This window comes from Asterias rubens, chromosome 18 (assembly GCF_902459465.1).
Source record: "Asterias rubens chromosome 18, eAstRub1.3, whole genome shotgun sequence".
Classification (NCBI taxonomy): Eukaryota; Metazoa; Echinodermata; class Asteroidea; order Forcipulatida; family Asteriidae; genus Asterias; species Asterias rubens.
The window spans coordinates 10,374,257-10,393,199 of record NC_047079.1 but is presented as its reverse complement, the minus strand read 5'-3'; the positions used below and the strand labels follow the sequence as shown (position 1 = coordinate 10,393,199).

The 18,943-nt window shown below is 38.3% G+C and overlaps 2 protein-coding genes across 3 annotated transcripts; one reads left to right on the top strand and one right to left on the bottom strand.

The window, feature by feature from the left end:
• The first annotated feature begins 5,616 nt into the window (after positions 1-5,616).
• On the top strand, positions 5,617-11,328 carry LOC117302123 (mitochondrial division protein 1-like). Its single transcript, XM_033785923.1, has 10 exons — positions 5,617-5,739; positions 6,490-7,057; positions 7,469-7,610; positions 7,781-7,902; positions 8,420-8,596; positions 9,155-9,243; positions 9,602-9,824; positions 10,159-10,281; positions 10,450-10,612; positions 11,005-11,328. Exons 1-10 carry the CDS (start codon positions 5,617-5,619, stop codon positions 11,198-11,200), a joined length of 1,926 nt encoding a protein of 641 aa, XP_033641814.1. The 3' UTR covers positions 11,201-11,328.
• Positions 11,329-12,553: 1,225 nt separating this feature from the next.
• Positions 12,554-18,923, bottom strand: LOC117302234 (COP9 signalosome complex subunit 7b-like). Of its 2 annotated transcripts, XM_033786077.1 has the most exons (8): positions 18,856-18,922; positions 17,556-17,749; positions 17,197-17,272; positions 16,554-16,702; positions 15,868-16,010; positions 15,435-15,540; positions 14,554-14,687; positions 12,554-13,873 (listed from the first exon to the last, which is right to left on the bottom strand). In XM_033786077.1, the coding sequence occupies exons 2-8, from the start codon at positions 17,733-17,735 to the stop codon at positions 13,834-13,836; spliced, it is 828 nt and encodes a 275-aa protein (XP_033641968.1). In that variant the 5' UTR covers positions 17,736-17,749; positions 18,856-18,922; the 3' UTR covers positions 12,554-13,833. The 2 variants fall into 2 exon arrangements, with proteins under 2 accessions (XP_033641968.1, XP_033641969.1); XM_033786078.1 differs by lacking the exon at positions 12,554-13,873 and having other exon boundaries at positions 14,601-14,687; positions 15,323-15,540; positions 18,856-18,923.
• Positions 18,924-18,943: the final 20 nt, after the last annotated feature.

Below are 18,943 nucleotides of genomic sequence, written 5' to 3'. Positions count from 1 at the left end.
ATCGTCGTTCGTCGTGGTAACGAACAGAGCGGGTCGCCTGTCAGAGTACACAGGGGTAATGCGTCCATTTTTACAATATTTCCCAACTGCCATCTTTGCTTGGATAACAATAAATCAAATCAATGTATCGATTCCAAAGTAAGGAACACATGGACATACTTCGTACACATACTAAGCTCATTTTGTGATGTTGGCATAGAGGGCAGTATCTCCTGCCTGCCACACCAAATGTCTTTACTGAGCATAATAGGTATTAACATAATGTTCCTGAACGGATTGTGCATTTTTTCTTACCATTTCCTCCCGAGTCCAATCCCAAAAAAGCATCGCACTGTATTAAGCTGCATGTTTCAACCTTTTTCCAGGGATGATATCTCCATGCCTTCTTCGTAATCCACTTAGTACAGGTGCAACAAAAGTCAGATCCATAGAAACCAGCACACATTGTAGACGACGTATCAACTCACTGTCATTTTGATATAGCGCCCTCTGTCTGTAATTTGTATCTGGTAATCATAATGGCGAAAAATAATGTCAACAAAAAGTATCAGTATACAATTAAACTTGTTTATGTTTGACGTAAGGAACACACAAGAAAAATGTGAAGGTTTAAATCGACCCCACGGCGGGTGAGGCTCGAAAAGAAGTTTGATTTGAGTACGGTATTGTGACAAAAGGGTCATGTGGAGGAATGGTTGATGGTCAATCCCGTATGGCACTTTGAGACACGCTGAAGGAAAATGAGCAATTTCTCTTTGAGAGAGACCTTCATAATCTGAAGAGAAATGCGCAATTTCATTCATACCACTGTAGTTAACTTAATCTAACACTATTTAATCAGGTCAATCTTTGCAAGTTACAAGGGATTAACATTTCTGAGAGTAATTGTTTGCTTGAAGTATATTAAAACTGTTTTAAAAAGTCTAGTACAAAGTAAATCGGTATTTTCTCGTGATGACTCAAAAAAACACTTTCAGTTTGTCTACTAACTGTTGAGTGAAACGGTGTTTCAATTAAAATTATGCAAGCGCTTTTTGTGTTTCATGTAATCTCACAATACAAATACTTAAAAGTCGATGACAACTTTAGTTTAATGTACAAAATATTACTTTAAAAATAAATAAAGGTGTGGCCAATTTTGTGTACTCATCACTACTCACTCGTCCATGAAAAGTGAAAATCTGTTTGAGAAGTTAACCAGAGATTTTTAAGTTTATCGATTAAAATGCAATTATTGAAAAACGGTATCTCTATATAGGTTTTTGCCTTGAAACTTGTTATGAATACACCACGCAGGAAACCAATTATTAAGTTTGATCACTATCTAGACCAGCATGCACCCCATTCAACAGTTTGCGCTTGCGCAATGGATATTTGCGACAAGGTCTGTGTCGTCAAAGTCCAAACAGCGCCCTCACCGAGGTCAAAGGAAGACAATCCAATTTTATTTGAAATGTGATCGAATGTTTTTTGGCCTCTGGCCAAAATTGCATGAATGGTTTATCAAACGTAGTTAAATTTACACATTAGTTTAACATGAGACTTTTAATTTTCCCACTTTATACTCGTCGTAAGGACTCTATCTATTGGAAAATGAGTGGATCACAAAACTTAATTTTGACTTTGGAGCCCCCTCTTCAAGTATCTATTGTAAGCATTGTGTTAGCGACATTCTCGTACGCTAAACTGATACAAGAACCAAAGTTTTGCTCCCGAAGACCAAGTTTACGTACCCTATGCACAGAGTAGAATTTATCTCAAGACTTGACTTTAAAAATAAAGAGACTAAAGTCAGATAAGCAACAAAAGAGAGGGTAGATATATATCGATAGGTATTACAATAATATTATGCAGTGCATTGAACCGAATCTAGAACTTCAATTGGAATAGCCATACAAGTAGTGTATCACCACCGTTTTTAATCAAGAACCATTTTAATAACTAAATACTGACGTGATTTGGTTTGCGGTAACACCATGTGTGTATCTACTTGCCAGGTAGAGTTGTTCTTAGGGAACTGTCTTGCTTTATTCTACTGCCGTGGAGTAGATAATCGGAGGTTCGGGAGACTTCTCAGTTCTGAAAAGAACTGTCCTGTTTTTTAACTATTACCAGGGCGGATGGTATAGAAATTAGACTGGACTACTACTTTAGCTTATAGGATCGTAATTAACTGTACTGCCGCGGAGTCAGTTTGAAATTGGTCTCAACGTTTCGACTAGCTTGCTCTAGTCATCGTCAGGAGACTCCTGACGTGTTTTAATATCGTTCATTGACGGGTGTAGGCCTTAAATGGCACAGAGAGTTTTAATAATGAAAATAAGACAGGACTGACAGAATGCGTTGCAAAATTATGCGTGTATGTTCTTTGTGTGCACGAAATGGTATAATTCAGTTTTATTAATCTACCTCCTCTATAAGCTGTAGAGTCACAGCATGCAGCATTAATTTTCTGGAAGTTACATACCAGATACCCCAATGTCCAAAATTAAGAGAACTGCAAATTTTATTTAAAAGCAGTGGACACTATTGGTAATTAGTCAAATTAATTATTAGCATAAAACCTTACTTGATAACGAGTATTATGGGGAGAGGTTGGTAGTATAAAACATTGTGAGAAACGGCTCCCTCTGAAGTGGAGCAGTTTTCGAGAAAGAAGTAATTTTTCACGAATTTGATTTCGAGACCTCAAGTTTAGAATTTGAGGTCCCGAAATCAAGCATCTGAAAGCACACAACTTCGTGTGACAAGGGTGTTTTGTTCTTTCATAGTTATCTCGCAACTCCGACGACCAATCAAGCTCAAATTTTCACAGGTTTCTCATTTTATGCAAATGTTGAGATACAGCAAGTGAGAAGCATGGTCTTTGACAACTACCAACAGTGTCCACTGGCTTTAACAATCAATGATAAGTCTATGGAGTATTGTACATCACATTTCGTTTTGATATAATTGAACTTTTGCATACTAAAAACAACTTCCATAAAAAGCAATGTAAAACCGTGTAAATTAAATTCATTGCATGTCAAAGGAAGGATGTAGACTAATATAATGTCAAAGTGTCTGAAACTTCGCCAATTAAATTACTCACAGTGGATTTCATTTGGGACACCGTACCTCGTTTCTGTTTCTCCTTTGAAAAAACGATTGGTACAGTTGGATTTACGTTATTAACATATAATCATAAAACTTAATTTATATCCATTTAATCAAGTAGATTATTAATTTGAGTTGCTTTTGTTTTCTTCTTTTGTATCTAGATCTACTAAAATTGGGATGAGCTAAACCATATTTACTGATAAACCTTGTTGATTGTGACATATGTATTGTATACAAGGCGTGCTCATTTCGCTATGCCATAAATTTATTATATTATTAAGAGCAATAAAAGTATTTCTTTTTGATAATAATCAATCGGTGTCCCTGCCTGTTTGTTTTCATATAGGATCTGTCCATACAAAATAGTGCATTTATCTCTTTGATGAAATTATATCAAGCATGGTTCATCTTTGGCCGATCATAACAAAGGAGAACTACGCCACTATTATGGTAGTACTGTAGTAGGTGGATGTTTAGCACGCACACTATCAAAATGAACAGTGCAAAACGGGAAGATAAGTCTATGCGACCACAAGAGGGCGCTAGACTGAACTGGCGCTGTAGTTTAAAAGTGAACATGAGATAGGGTTCAAACAAACGAACTGATAATAACAACTTCTTACAACAATCAAACCATTTTTAAAAGTATTCCCATTCCAAACTAGAAAAATTAGTTGGCAGCAATTGATAAATAGAAAATGCACCATTACTTCAAAAAATAGTTCCGGGGGGGGGGTAGAAAATGAATCAGAATCAGGAGTACTATTTTTAAAATTTTTACATATAAAAATACATGATTTTACCTTCTTAATTCGGATTTAAGTGCCTTCTGACCTAAGAATTTTATAAAGTTTGTAATTTCACTGCCTCGGAAAGTGTATCAAGACAACTGTAAAAATTACTAAAGGTTTGCAGTGTTTGAGTCAAGACCCCAGCAAAAGATTTTAAAAAAGTATGTGTAGCTGAAGGTGGACCTCAGCATAGTAAAAAGTGAATTAATTATCTAGTCACCATGTTCACTGTTTTAAATCATATACGTCGGCAATAGTTTGAGTCCCCCATGTGAAACTCGTGGCTAGAGAGCTAAAGGTATGGGCCCGATTTCATAATCATTATTTATAAAATCTAGACCTGATTAAGCCTCGGAGGTCTTTTCTTGGTGCCCTCCTCTTATCAACCTTTTGTACCTTTTGCTTGTACATTTCATGATTATTTATTGTGAAATTTGGAAATAAACAAACAAACCCTGAAAATGTACTAAGCACCAAACAATGCTTAGTGCAAAGTTATCAGAAAAATGTTGTATTGTATGACCTCGCCACTAATTCTGGCCAATTTGTTTTGTTGTTTACACCTATGAAAATAAGGATGTGTTTCCTCTCTCTTTTCTCTGGATGTTCCATGTATAATTATATTAATAGCGGTAACCCTTCTTCTCCGGTAAGAAAAAAAACAGTGGAATTTGAGTTAATTTAGGGCGGATAAATTGGTGGCGAGGTGCGGCGGCCCCCTGCCCTACCCCTTAGTCAAAAGACTACCTTGAGTTGAGTTTGACATTTGAAACGTCATTTATTTTCATAAAATAAATAAATTCTCATGTCTAGTAAATATTATCTTTCAGTTTTAGTTTCTCCTGTTCGGGAAAGTTCCAAAAATATGACAGCTTTAGCTTCTATAAATTGCAAGAGAGCTTCAGAGTTCACAGTTCAATTCCCCCATACTACCATTGCACACTCTGCGCACATGGTCAGGGAAGACGGTGGGTTTACGCACTGCACATTCAACATTGCTCGCGCCTGGCTCGCCCTCTGCTGGCTCAAAAAGTTCAACCACACAGAAATTAACAAAAACTTTCGTTTCAATGAAAACATATTTACACAAATACCCCCACCTCTGCTACTGGTTAATTCCCTAAACTTACCTTGATAATGTCTTCTTTGTATGAAAAATGTCCATAGATATTCACCTTTTCCAACACGTTTCACGATAAACTAGAGAGCGTTGTTTTGACACGTGTGTTCGCGCAGACGACGTTTTGTAAAAGTGTCAAAACAACAACAGAATCCAAGATGGCGTCTGCATTTGATGAAAATAAATGATTTATCTAGCTTTCTGTGACCAAAAGCGCTGTTATTTTTCAGCAAAAATTTGTATTAAACTGTACTTTACAAGCTTTTGATAATTTTATGTTCATTGGAATTAAACTTTTCCCGTAAAAAAATGAAAAGCAAAAATTATGGAGATTCATCGCGCATGCGTTGAAGGGTTTATGAATATTTATGAGGTTACGACACACAGAAAATTATTTGTCTTTGTTTTTTGTCAATTGTTAATGGAAAGAATAGTTATGAAAAGTTGTTTCCGGTTCCTTATTTTTAATAAAACTAATTTTAAATGTGATTCTGAGCTACTTTTCTGCGTTCTCAGTAAGTTCCAGAATTTAGGGACTTTGCATAAAAAACTTGAAAAGTTTTTGGAGAAGTGTGGACGTGTACACCAACAAACAACCAATTCAAGATGGCGTCCTCCATTGAAACGAAAGGTTTATCACTTGAAATCCGCAAACTAAGGAAGAAGTTACGACAGATTGACAATTTGAATCGCCTCGACCGACCACTACTAGAGGAAGAAGAAGATAAGGTAGTGTAATCCTGAAGAATATGTGCGAAACAATTGTTAAATTTGTCTTTTATTTACACTGCCGTCCGTTGGTTATTGATTGAGTTGACGTTGGTTGGAATTAGATTTGTTTGTTGGAATTGAATTGGCTTGCATGCCATTGCATGTATGGTCCTTGTATCTTGTTGGAACTTGGATGAATCATTGAGGAAGGTCTTCTCTTGGAACAATTATATAATCATGGCAGTGGTAATCCATCCATCCAAACAATGCATACATAATAATGTCAATCGAATCAGTTAATTCATAGTTTCTAACTAGCTAGAGTCGTATAAGTTAAACTTAATATAAGTAACATTTTTAACAATGCCAATGGACAATATGGATGGAGGGGAGAAAGTTTCCGTATCACTATATATAGGGGATTATTAGTTTATTATCCTCACGCCACCACTTTTTCATTTGATATGAAAATAGTATCAAATGAAATCATGGACAGGATCAAACAATTCAACTGTTGGAAGAACATGAAGAAATGAATGCCATTTTAGTTTTTAGTTTTTAGTACAGCAGTTAATTAAAACAAGCCTTTTTGTTAAAAAAGTTTCAGGTTTTTAATAGACTTGTTTAGTTAAAAAATCTTCTGAATCAGAGCACTCTCTAAAAACTATGTACCTGACTTCAGGCTTATTCAAACTACTGCTAGTTTAGGTTAGAAAATATACAAAATTTCTTTGATGAAAAATGTTTATTTTTATTATTTTACTTAAGATTTTAAAGACTCCCAGCATCCGCTCGCAACTGAAGAAAAAACTCAAGCAGCTTGCAGTCCTAGAGAAGCAGTTTGTTGACACACAAAGTCATAACGAAGCAGTGAGCGAGGTACCTCCAGAACAGAATCCCTATGGTGAGGACAGCCAGGAGAATTCAAATACCATCTACGATGTGAGCTACAAAGACTCCCTTGAGATGAAACGACCTTATGAGGAGGAGGGAGAGGTAAGGGAGGAGGAGGATTTTGCTGGAGGGGATTCGATATTTGAGAGCCGAGATGGACAAGAAGATGAGATAACACCTCCAAAGATTCCAAGACGGGAGTCGGAAGAGGAAGCTCTTCCTAAGCAGCAAGGAAAAGAAAAAGACAAGGGAACTTCTCAAGAGATTCCAGTGCAAGAGAGCATTAAAAGAACCACTCCAACCAAAGCTCCTGAAATTCCTCCCTCGAGAAAAGAAAGAGGTGATGAGGCGGCAGCTCCAAAGGTCTCGAGAAAAGAGAAAGATTCAGGAGAAGGCACACGGCAGGGGGCGACCACAAAGTCAAGTCAAGAAAAATCACAAGGTGCCAAACTGGGGTTAAAGGGTTTTCTAATGTAATTGCTATTTCAGCCATTTTTCTGTCACACACGTTTCTTATTGTTACTCATGTTGGAGGCATCTTGAAATTCAAAAATCTACTTTTTTCAATCTTATCTCAATTTTAGTCAGTGCTTTTCATACCATGTTATAAAATACCCATACACCGATGCATGCACCGACATGAGTAAAGCACTGCATACTCAGTACTTTCCAAAGTCTTGTGGGAAAATCTAGAGGCATAATTACTCGGATGAGATTCAAACCAACAACCTCTACCAGAGCAAATGTCTTACCTAAAATTTCAGCAGCAGGTATATACCCATAAACTTTATGTGTTACTACTCAAACTGCATGTGCACATTTTTCTAGCCTGTCTATTTTGTTTGTTTTACAGTAAAGACCAAAAGCAAAGCCAAACGACCTGCAGATGATGGTGATAGTTGGGCCAAAGCAAAGTTCACCGTCCTGGACCTGGAAGGCCACAATGACATTGTATGTGCTGTGTCATGCAGTGGTACCAGACTACTGACTGGAAGGTATGAGACTCCGTGGTGACACATTTTTTTCAAAAAAGATAACAATCTTAAAAGTACTTCATAAAACGAGCGGTATAGCTCTCAATATACCCCTCAATTTCTGGTCACTTTGAACCATTAAGTCTGTGTAACACACTCTTATGTTTGGTCGTATTTTTACATTTTATTAGCCGTGACACTATGGTGAAGTATTGGGATCTCAACACTGGCACAGAACTCCGAAGCTTAGGGGGTCATTCAGGGACTGTCACCTCGGTTATTTTACTGTCTTCCGATGAAAGTGCTGAATTAGGTGAGAATCTTAGAAAGAAGTATACACATTATTGACTCCTAATTCAAAATTGAACAAATTTCGTCAGAGGAGTGACAACTGTACATAAACAAGATGGATTTTCTCCTCGGGCTGCTTTAATCTGATTTCTGACTTTTTTTTACCTCAGAAAATCGGCAACATTTTTATTAAATAGTCAGAAAAGTGTGTAGGTAAGTCCTTCACCAGTTTTACCCTGTCAGCCCTTGTACTCAATAAAATGTTCCTACTTTTTCCCAAGGACCCAATATCTTCCATGCATAGATGAAACTTCTCTCATTCTGCAAATTTGTTCAATAAAAAGTAAAATATATATTTGGATTGCGGTAACACCATTTGTGTATCTGCTTGCCAGGTACACACATGGTGTTACCGCAAATCAAATATATATTGATACCTCACCATCGATGCCTCAAATCCTATATAACAAGTAAAATCAAATGTTCTATTATGAATTGGATACATTACATTTATTTCCTCCCTCTTTCTTATTTGATAGTTTCTGATTATGATCTATCAGTGGAGAATGACCGTATAGCCATTACCGGATCCAAGGATTGTACAATCAAGATATGGTCATTGGAGACTGGCCAAGCCGTACACTCCATCTATACCTACAACCCTGTGGAATGTCTTGGATATATTGCTGAGAGAGGTCTCGTAGTCTCTGGCTCAGGTGAGGACTCTTTCTTTAACCGTTCATCATCATTCCGCAAAGACTTGCGTCCCTGGCCGCCTCATCCTCAAATCGTAATGGGGGCGCACTCCTTGAGTCTCCGCCATCACCTGTTCTCTTTCAATCCCTGCTCTTCTCAGCTCTCCTACCCTTCTACTACTCCACTTTGTGACATTGTCTATCCTGCGCAGCTTAGTGCAGCCTCTGCCTTAAATTGTACCTGTAGGCAGACCATCTATAACTGCGCCGGGTAGGCCTCCCTGTCTCATCACGCTCTAACACCTCGTCACTTGTGAGACATCACCGTCCACGCTTGAGAAGTTTGGAAAGGTATATATTGAGTTTTACACATGCGATTGAAATGCAAAATCATTTGTGCAGACTGCCGACATAGGGCTAGATAGCTCAGTTGGTAAAGCGCCAGTACATTAATCCAGCGGTCGTTGGTTCAAGTTTGGCTCCAGCCACTTTTTCTTTGTTTAAACCAAAATTACATACAAAATAATAAAGAAAATAATTATCTAAGGATTTCTATGTACTGTCTTCTTTTGTTTTCAGATGGAGGAAAAGTAGAGTTGTGGGATATTAAGGAAGGAACCAATGTTTTTTCAACCATTGGTCATGATGACGCAATCACCTGTGTTCAGGTAAATTTGATTTTTTTTTTTTTACAGATTGTAAGCAGTTGAATTGAGATATTGCTGTGGGTATTAAGGAAATAACAATTGGAGATAAGTCACTTGCAAGTATTGGACGGATATTTTGCCAAAACATTTTGTCCTTGTTTTTACATAATAAACTTGTATTTAATGGATGTTATTAAACTTGAATTTGTTAGTGTGGTAGGTTATCAAAGTGTTCTTCTCTTAGCAAACACTAATACTAAATAGCAAAAGTGAGCTATAGGTGTTTCATTACAATATTGGATGATGTATTTGATGAATTGTCTTTTATTTAGTTTCCATTTTATTATCCAACGCTATTTATCCACATTCTCATCAACAGACTAGTAAGACCAATGTCTACACAAGTTCCAGTGATGGGATTATCAAGCTGTGGCAGCTTCGCGATAAATCACTTCATGCGACATTCGTATCCGAAAACATCTCCAGTAAATCCTCTACCCACCTGCTGATGAGGAGGCATATTCGATCCCTTGCAGTCTCTGGAGAGACTATCTACTATGGGGATGACGGTTTGAATGTCAAGGCATTGGATTGGAAGAGGGGTAAGCGTTGTTCCTCCTTAAAGTCACTGGACACCTTTGGTAATTGTCGACAAAGACCGGTCTTCTCACTTGGTGCATCTCAACATATGCATAAAATAACAAACCTGTGAAAATTTGAGCTCAATTGGTTATCGAAGCTGCGAGAGAATAATGGAAGAAAAAACACCCTTGCTCGCACAAGTTGTGTGTCTTCACATGCTTGATTTCAAAATATATGCAAACAATTTTTTGATCTTCTTATTGCACTAACACCCTACCAGGGCTACCATCTTCTAAGAAAGATGGAGACCCAATATTGTCGAATAACAATTTATTCATTGTCATGTTCTTAAAGGGTTAGTCCACAAGTTGAAGAACCATACTGGTGACTTTGGCAGCACAGACGCCATGTGTTCAACTAAAGATCTAATAGTCTGCGCTGGATATGATCTGGACGACGGATCTGGCTACCTTAATTGTAAGATTTCTTGATAAGTTTGTAAAAAAAAATTAAGTGAATGAGAGTCAACACTTTCAAATTTTTCCCAGCACAGTTGTATGCATCATTTATTTCCCTGATTGATACTTAATGTTTAAAAATTCCACAACCTTAACACTACATTGTACATACTCTTTGTCCTAATAGTTTGGAGTGTTCCAGATGAAGCATATCTCAGTACCCTTGGGGATCAAGAAACAAGCCGCATCATTGCCATCGACTGCACGCAGACTCGGGAGGGCGCTCTCCGTATTGTCACAGGGGGACAAGAGCTGAGGGTGTGGGACAGGGTTCCCAGAAAGCAATACAGGTAAAAATGCAGAGGTGTTTTCCCTCATAAGTAGAATACAAGTTCATGTGAAGCTCATGAAACGTCAAACATACAAACATAATGGTCAGATACAAGATGCACATTTGCTTGTTTTTACACAATGTAATCATAATTCATGAGGGTGTACGACAGAGCATGGAGGGCCTCCGTGGACAGACACAAAAGTTTTTGTTCAAGTTTTTGTGTTTACTTTGGAGTTCTTATCTAGGTCTAAAATGCCTTCCAAAATTTAAACGGGTGGTCGGCCATTTTCGTTTATCTGGAGTTTGTCTGCCTTTGAGTGTGCCTAAAGTAGCATAATCTCTTTGTTTTGTTTTAATGATCTGATCCGGAAGTATCAATATTTTTTTTTACTTTTCTTCTTTCATCAGTCCCCAGGACTCTGTACCTACAGAATACAATCGAGCCTTTGCCATCAAGGCGAATGATTCAGACTTTGACTCGGACATGGCAGATATGAGCGAGAGCGACGAGGCTGACGGACATCCAAGACAGAGGCGAAGGGTCTCCCAAAGTAGCGATACGTCAGCTAAATCCTCATGGTCGTCCTGGTGCTCCATAGTTTAGCAAACATAAAAAGGTATTCTTGTAGCTCCGTCCCTTTGACAATTTGAAAAATAGTATTAACCCATTTCACCTGACGTCATCATCAGAAAAATCTTGAATGCGCCATACTAGTGGGCAATTTCACTGTGCGTTTTCATATATAACTCTATGCATAGAGTATGCTGTGCGTTATGCAGTGAATTGCGCATTATAGGCGACGCAGCGTTTATACACGTAAACCTAACTGCCCACCAACATGGTGGCATCAGTCGTCGCGTGTGACGCGCGTGCAAGGGGTCAATAGCTGTTGCAAAGTGCTCACCAACTAAAAATACCTAAGGTATAAATGCAAAACATTTTGTTTTAGTGGCCTGACAGTTCAACCCTAGCAGAGTCTTTATCTTGGACAATTTCATGTACAGCCGACTCTGGTTAAAGGTCGATGAGACTGGCAGAATTTCCTCTTTATACATGAACATTGTTATAAGAGGACAGCAAAACCAAGAAACACAACGCAGAATTGAGTTTTGGAACTTCAGAATGTACTCTTTATATGAAGCATAACCTCTTTATAACAGTGCTTTTTATATAACATAGCTTGCCTGTAATTTTTATTTGATTGTTTAGTGGGGGGGGGTCTTCAATAAATTTCAATTTATGGAGGTAGCCCGTACCAGATTGTGTGGCAACCAAGCTCAGTTTAAGGACACATCCGTTCTAGATGGTTAGTGTCTAAATAAACATGTAATCAAATCAAATTACATGTGCGATGTATTTTATTGAACATAAATTTTGTAAAATTACATCAAATCAGCAACTCGAATGCCTTTATAAAGAACTCTTATGTAGAAATAGCAGTGCTTTGTAATTGATTGCTAAGACAAGAGCTTGAGAAACATGTTTCAAAGAAAATTCTGGATGGCTGGTATTTTTTACATGCAAATAAAGCATTGTAATTAGGTCAATCAAATACATGTAATAAACCACACGAGCAACTGACTGGGTGCTAGTTTGGGTGGAAAAGGGAAAAGTTTACTTAAGCTGCAAACTTGAACCTGCGTCCTAGGGATTAAAGACGGTGGACACGTTTGGTAATTGTCAAAAGCCAGTCTTCTCACTTCGTGTATCTCAACACATGCATAAAATAACAAACCTGTGAAAATTTTAGCTCGATTGGCGAGATAACTATGAAAGAAGAAAACACCCTTGTCACACGAAGTTGTGTACTTTTTGATGCTTGATTTCAAGACCTCAAATTCTAAACTAGAGGTCTCGAAATCAAATTCATGGAAAATTACTTCTTTCTCAAAAACTACGTCACTTCAGAGGGAGCCGTTTCTCACAATGTTTTATATTATCAACCTCTCCCCATTGCTCTTTTCCGAGTAAGGTTTTATGCTAATAATTATTTTGAGTAATTACCAATAGTGTCCACTGCCTTTAACCATGCCAGCGCTATACCACCTTCCAAGGTTGTATTGTAAACTTGAACTTGATCATTTAGGTATACAGCAGTTACAGGTTGAATGGCTTATGACTGGCACCTCCAAACAAAGATATTGACAAAATAGGGAGACCGCTTACATTAGGGCTAGATAGCTCAGTAGTTACATTTATCCGGAGGTGGCATGTTAAAGTTCAACTCTTAGTCTATTTTCTTTGTTCAACCCAAAATCAATTTACTTAATGTGTAATGATTTTTAATGTATATAAATGTAGTAAAATTAAATCAAATCAGCACCTCTAATGCCTTTATGAACAACTCTTGGTGAAACAGTGTTTTTTATTTGTAGACTGTGCAAGTCTCGCGCATATTCAACCCTTAGAGCGTGCAACTTTATTTCCTACACACTTTAAAACGATGTACTTGGACTAAAGTGGTCCAAAAGATATTTGATAATGCAAAGATTTTTTAATTGATGTGCAGAACCTGTCGTTTACTATACATCCACTCAACTGGTGATCATAAACTGGTACCCTGGCTGTTGGTTAAACATCAACGTCGAGGGAGTTGCCTAGCCATAGAACCCCATGTTATCTTTCGCCAGACAAAGTAGGATCATGTATTTACAATAACAATATGAGTACATCATGCACTTTCCACACTGAGACGTCAATTGGTTGTAATGGCCATTATAGTCTGAATAAAGTCTAGTGTCGGCCTCTCATCAAAACAGAAAATATCATTGTCTGAGCCACACAGTAATGCAGTGGCAGTTCAATCAAGGGCTGAATTTCTTTGCTGTCACCATCCACAAGAACAAATCTAATAGCCTGTAACACTCTCTTCACTGCAGTAGTGGTTGCGCCTCCTACCGGTACAGGCTAATAGCCTGTAACACTCTCTTCACTGCAGTAGTGGTTGCGCCTCCTACCGGTACAGGCTAATAGCCTGTAACACTCACTTCACTGCAGTAGTGGTTGCGCCTCCTACAGATACAGGCTAATAGCCTGTAACACTCTCTTCACTGCAGTAGTGGTTGCCCCTCCTACCGGTACAGGCTAATAGCCTGTGACACTCTCTTCACTGCAGTAGTGGTTGCGCCTCCTACCGGTACAGGCTATCTTGTACAACATGAAGGCATGCGTATTGACAGGCTGAGCTCAGGGATTTGGAGATACAGAGCTTCTGCCGTGAAATCGTTGTGCGATGATCAGTTTGATTTTGTCCACAGCTTTCCACTGCCCCTTAACCTGAATGAGAAGAAAGAGCAATTACAATTTTGTTTCCGTATCAGTGTTGAGTTAGACTCATGTGGTTTATAGTTGCAGCAAGTAGTGGCCGAACAGTCAAGTGCACTGGCCTCGAGCTCTGGGGTTTCTGATCAGCTAAGTGTAGATTCGAGTTTCGGTCTGGACACTTAAGTAAGACACTTAACCAATAATGCTTGGTCCCTTGGATGGGACGTAAAGCCTGTATGTAGGCCCTGTTCGTTGTGAAATGCATGTAAAGGAACCCCAGGGTGGGTTTCACAAAGAGTTAGGACTAGTCTTATCTCGAGTTAGGACCAGTTACTCGTCCTAACTTAGGACTATCCATGCAATTTGTATATCTTCTAGGACTAGTCCTAAGTTAGGACTAGTCCTAACTCGTTGTGAAATCGACCCCAGGGTAAATGAAACAGGAAAATATTTTCAAAATCTGCACAATTGTGTTTAACGACAGTAGAAAAAAAACCTTTCCCTGCTTCCACCTGTAGGACCTCGGGTTCGAATCCCACTGGGGGCACTATGTGTATTGGTTTTTCAGTCCCTTCCCGACTGCATGAAAATTCGCTAGAAAAAATTGCTGAGGTTTTTCTTCCACATCTAAAACTGAAACTTCCTGCCTTCACAACCAGAAAAGTAAACTAACTATAAACAGAAGACCCTACCCTTTAATCTTGGAAGACTTCTTGACGGGTTTGATGGCTTGTACCTCCATCTCCCTGGTATCTGCTTGCATGTGTTGGTCATCGATATCTTGTGATGATGAGGAAGCCTTAATGGCCTTCTTTATATTTAAAACCTGTAGCGGAGAGAGGACAAAAAGTATCGAATCTCAACTCATTTTAAGGGTACAGTAAATCATAGTTAAAGGTACTGGACACCTGGTAATTGTGAAGACTAGTCTTCTCACTTGGTGTACAAATTTGAACTCAATTGGTCGTCGAAATTGGGAGAAAATAATGGAAGAAAAAACACCCTTGTCGCACAAGTTGTGTGCTTTCAGATGCTTGAATTCGAGACCTCAGCTGAGGTCGCTCATTCAGTTCAAATATTTTAGTGAGAAATTACTTCTTTCTCAAAAACTAAGTTACTTCAGAGGGAGCCGTTTCTCACAATGTTTTATACTATCAATTTGTCTCCAATGCTCGTTACCAAGTAAGATTTTATGCTAACAATTATTTTGTCGTAATTACCAATAGTGTCCAGTGCCTTTAAGACCACTTTTCATACAGTTCCTGCAGGGGTTTTATCAGATATCTGTTTGTCTATTTGTCATTCTGCATGTTTGTATTGTGATGATTTGTTGTGCAAGACTTGTACTAATTGACTTGTTATAAAAGTTGTTTTTAAAATGCTGGTAAATGTTTTTTTGTCAGTCATTCTGTCTGGCTGTTTGCTTTTAATGTCTGTTGTTTTTTTTGTCGGCAAGATTACCTCTTATTTAATCTGTTGTTTCCCCTTGAAGCTGTGCTTGTTGGGATTTCAAAACCTTGTCTGTCCACCTGACTGTTTGTTTGTAGGTCTGTTGATCTGTCAGTAAGATTACCTCTTGTTCGATCTGTTGCTTTGTCTTGACGCAGTGTTCCTTGTGCTTGTTGGCTCTCACAATCTGGTCCTCGATGTTACTAAGTACGGCCTCGCATCCGTCACACCTGAAACCCAGGCAAATTATACAATAAATTGAACAATCTTTGAGAGGGCAAGGCCATTTGCATTTTGCAAAGTGCCCCCGGGGAAAACAATTTACGGGGTTACCCTAGTTAAATAAGTCTTCTTGTTTTCATTCTTTTAAATAAACACTTCCACTGCGGACTACACGTATATATGGGAAATTTTTGAAGGGGCACTAAGTCCAAGAACAGGGGCAAGAACAGGGGCAACAGACGTGTGCCATCCATGCAATTCCAGGCCAGTATTGCTTTCAGGAATTTGTTGACTTGAGAAACAAAAAATACTCAATAAAAATGCAGCGAACTAACCATTCTTGTAAGACGTTGACGATATCTGACACTACTTCTGGTTTTGTGTCTCTACCGATGGCATAGTCTACTTCCAACTCTTGGTTTTTCTGATCCAACTTGCCACGAATTACGTCCGCATAGATCGTCTCGATTATTAAGTCCTACGAAAGCAAACAGTTATAAGAGTATATTTAATATCACCAGTAATCTCTTGAAATAGTTGTTGGCTTCATATCACATCCTGTCATACCAACTTTCATCTGGCGAGGTTCATTTCAACATTACAGAATCTAATATTTTTGGTTTTTACCCATACACCGATGTGTGTTAGCACTGTATACTTGGTACTTTCCCCGAGTCCTGTGAATAAAAAAAGATTACAGAATCTACTTGTGCAAGGTTCTTTGATAACCACATCGGCCATTTTGTTCAGAAAATATTGAATTATTTCAACATCCTGCCTTAGAATTACAAAGACTACCACAAAACAAATTATATAAGGGCAGGAACTGTCCTATATCTCGGTGTTTTTCCCAGAGAAAAGGAAATCAAATCAGTTAAAAAAACTCAAAATGTATACTGCCAAATTTTGAAGGGGCACAAAGGCAAAGAAAAGGACAACATAAATCCCATTGGATTTTGGCGGGTCTAGTGTGGCAAGGGTCTAGGGTGGGGCGGGTCACAAATTTATATGTAAATCTTACCTCTAATTCTCGTAGGTTTTTCATGTGAAGTTCCTTGAGGAGCACTGAGTATGGGATGTGTTTGGACTTGGCTGCTAGCGTCACAACTGTCAGATGTCTCAGCTTAGTAAGAGCAACCTGAGAGAGGTCTGGGAAGTGTGAGATGTTTTCTGAAATAAGAAAAGAAGTGAAGTTGTTTCACTTTGTCCATACTTGTCCTTATGTTATGTATAGGTTTCCTTCCTGTAAAGTGCAGCCTCACATGCGAGGATAAGATGCACTGCAGGTTTGCGCATGCATCCAAGAAAAAAAAGTAGGACATGCTGTCGAGTGCGGAAATATGTACACATAGTGCAAGTAAAAAGTGATTTCTCAGTATTTTACATGATTTCAGAATTTTCAAAAAAATCGCCCTGAGCCATCAAATCTTCTTTAAAACGGTACAGCACGGGAGAGAGAAATAGTCCATGTTGTGTTCAAAGGTTTACCTTTGTTTTTTTGGTGATGCATTTGGAGTATGGGTTTTATTCTGTTTGTACAGCTGACACTAGTACCACAGACTGCCACAAAGTACCGTACCTTCCAGGCTAGCAAGTGGTGGCAAGAGCCAGTTGGGCAGGAGAGTGCACTGTAGTGTAAAGTAAAACCAAATTACTGAACTTACCTTCATATTCTTGATATGTTCCATACGCAAACAGGTTCAGTGCAGAAACATATGACTTATTGGGACCAGTAGAAAGCTGAAACAAAAATAAAGTCGTTTATCATTAAATTACAAAGATGAAAGTCAAGGCCTGCACTTTCTCTGTCATAAAAATCTATTGGAAATTAAACAAAAAAAACATCGGAAATCCAGTGCAAGTTTCCTAACTAGAGAAATCTGTCCCTCGTCCATCATTATGGGAAATCACCGCGAGCTGGAGAGGGATGATTCAAAAGAGGGCGCTATCAGAAGAAGTTTGTACAAAATCGGGGAACAGAATCTCCAGGGGAACAGAATCTCCTGCGACACAGGCAACTCACCTCTTGAACATTTGGCATTTCTAAGAGCTCTCCAAACACATAGACTCCAGGCGCTTCAATGACCTGTTTAATGAGTCCCACTACAGCAGCACCCTTCGTTGATTTAGCCAGCAGCAGGAATTGTTCCAGCGGCTGATGGGTCGCACTCACTTGAGTGGCGGCGGGGGTAGGGAGCTCCATTCTGTTTAAGTTTGCTGTTGAAAAAAACAAATTTATAAATAAGATGGTTAAAATAAATAAGTAGTTGTACTTTTGTAAATGTAATTCACTAATTATAATTGACAGTTCTGTAAGGGATAACTTTCCCTATGGCGCCACCACTTTTTCACTCATTTTTACAAAAAGGTATATCTCATTGAGGTCAATTAGATACTGTATTATTTCATATCGAATGAAAAAATGGTGGCGCCATATGGAAAACTTTTCCTCTGTAAGTAAGACTAAGCTAAGTGTATAATTCATTGATCGAGCTTACGATGTATGAGGTAGCCCTGGCTAGGACGACAGTCAGTGCCACTGCATGCAACGGAGGAGTCCAACCTGGGCTATATGTATATAAAACTTATAACTATGGGGCAACTTTCACCATGAGGGATTAGTACCGGAGATGACAAGCATTCTACAGTTACCATTGAGCTATAAAAAAAAAAGATAGCTCCATGGTATTACCATAAGCACACCCGACACATGACAAACCACACATTAACAAAATGGAATGAATTATTGATTGAAAATGAAATGAATGAACAAATAAAATATTATTTTGTTTTTAAATTAACTAAGTTTAATTCAATTAAATTGTTTAGAAAAAGTGCAATTGCAAATGTTTAGCTGAACTTGAGGATAACTTTCCGTATGGCGCCACCACTTTTTCACTAATTTTTACAAAAAGGGATATCTCATTTTGAGGTAAATTAGATACTATATTATTTCATTTCGAATGAAAAAGTGGTGGCGCCATACGGAAACTTTTCCGAACTTGAAATTACATCAGTAAAACTGTTAACAGAATCAAGTCGATGATAAATTATGATCACATGCCAAACTGCAAACAAACATGCCAAAACAAATTTATCATGAAATAGATGCAGTGTCAGCTATGCAGTAATTGTGTTGATTGCGTCTCCATTTTGCATTGTCACGCTTGCCTTTGTTGACCTTTTCGACACAAAAAACATTCTGCTTTAATAACACCGTGTAATTAAATGTTTGAACGATTCTTTAGATCACAATTTACTTCCTCAAGTTTAGTAAAAAATAACGATTGAACCTTCATTTTACCATAAACAAAACACCATACCTTTTTGAAGACCAAGGACGTTTCTGCCTTTTTGACCCTAAACACCCTGGCACTTAGTGATCTAATGAGGGCGCTATTCATGATTAGC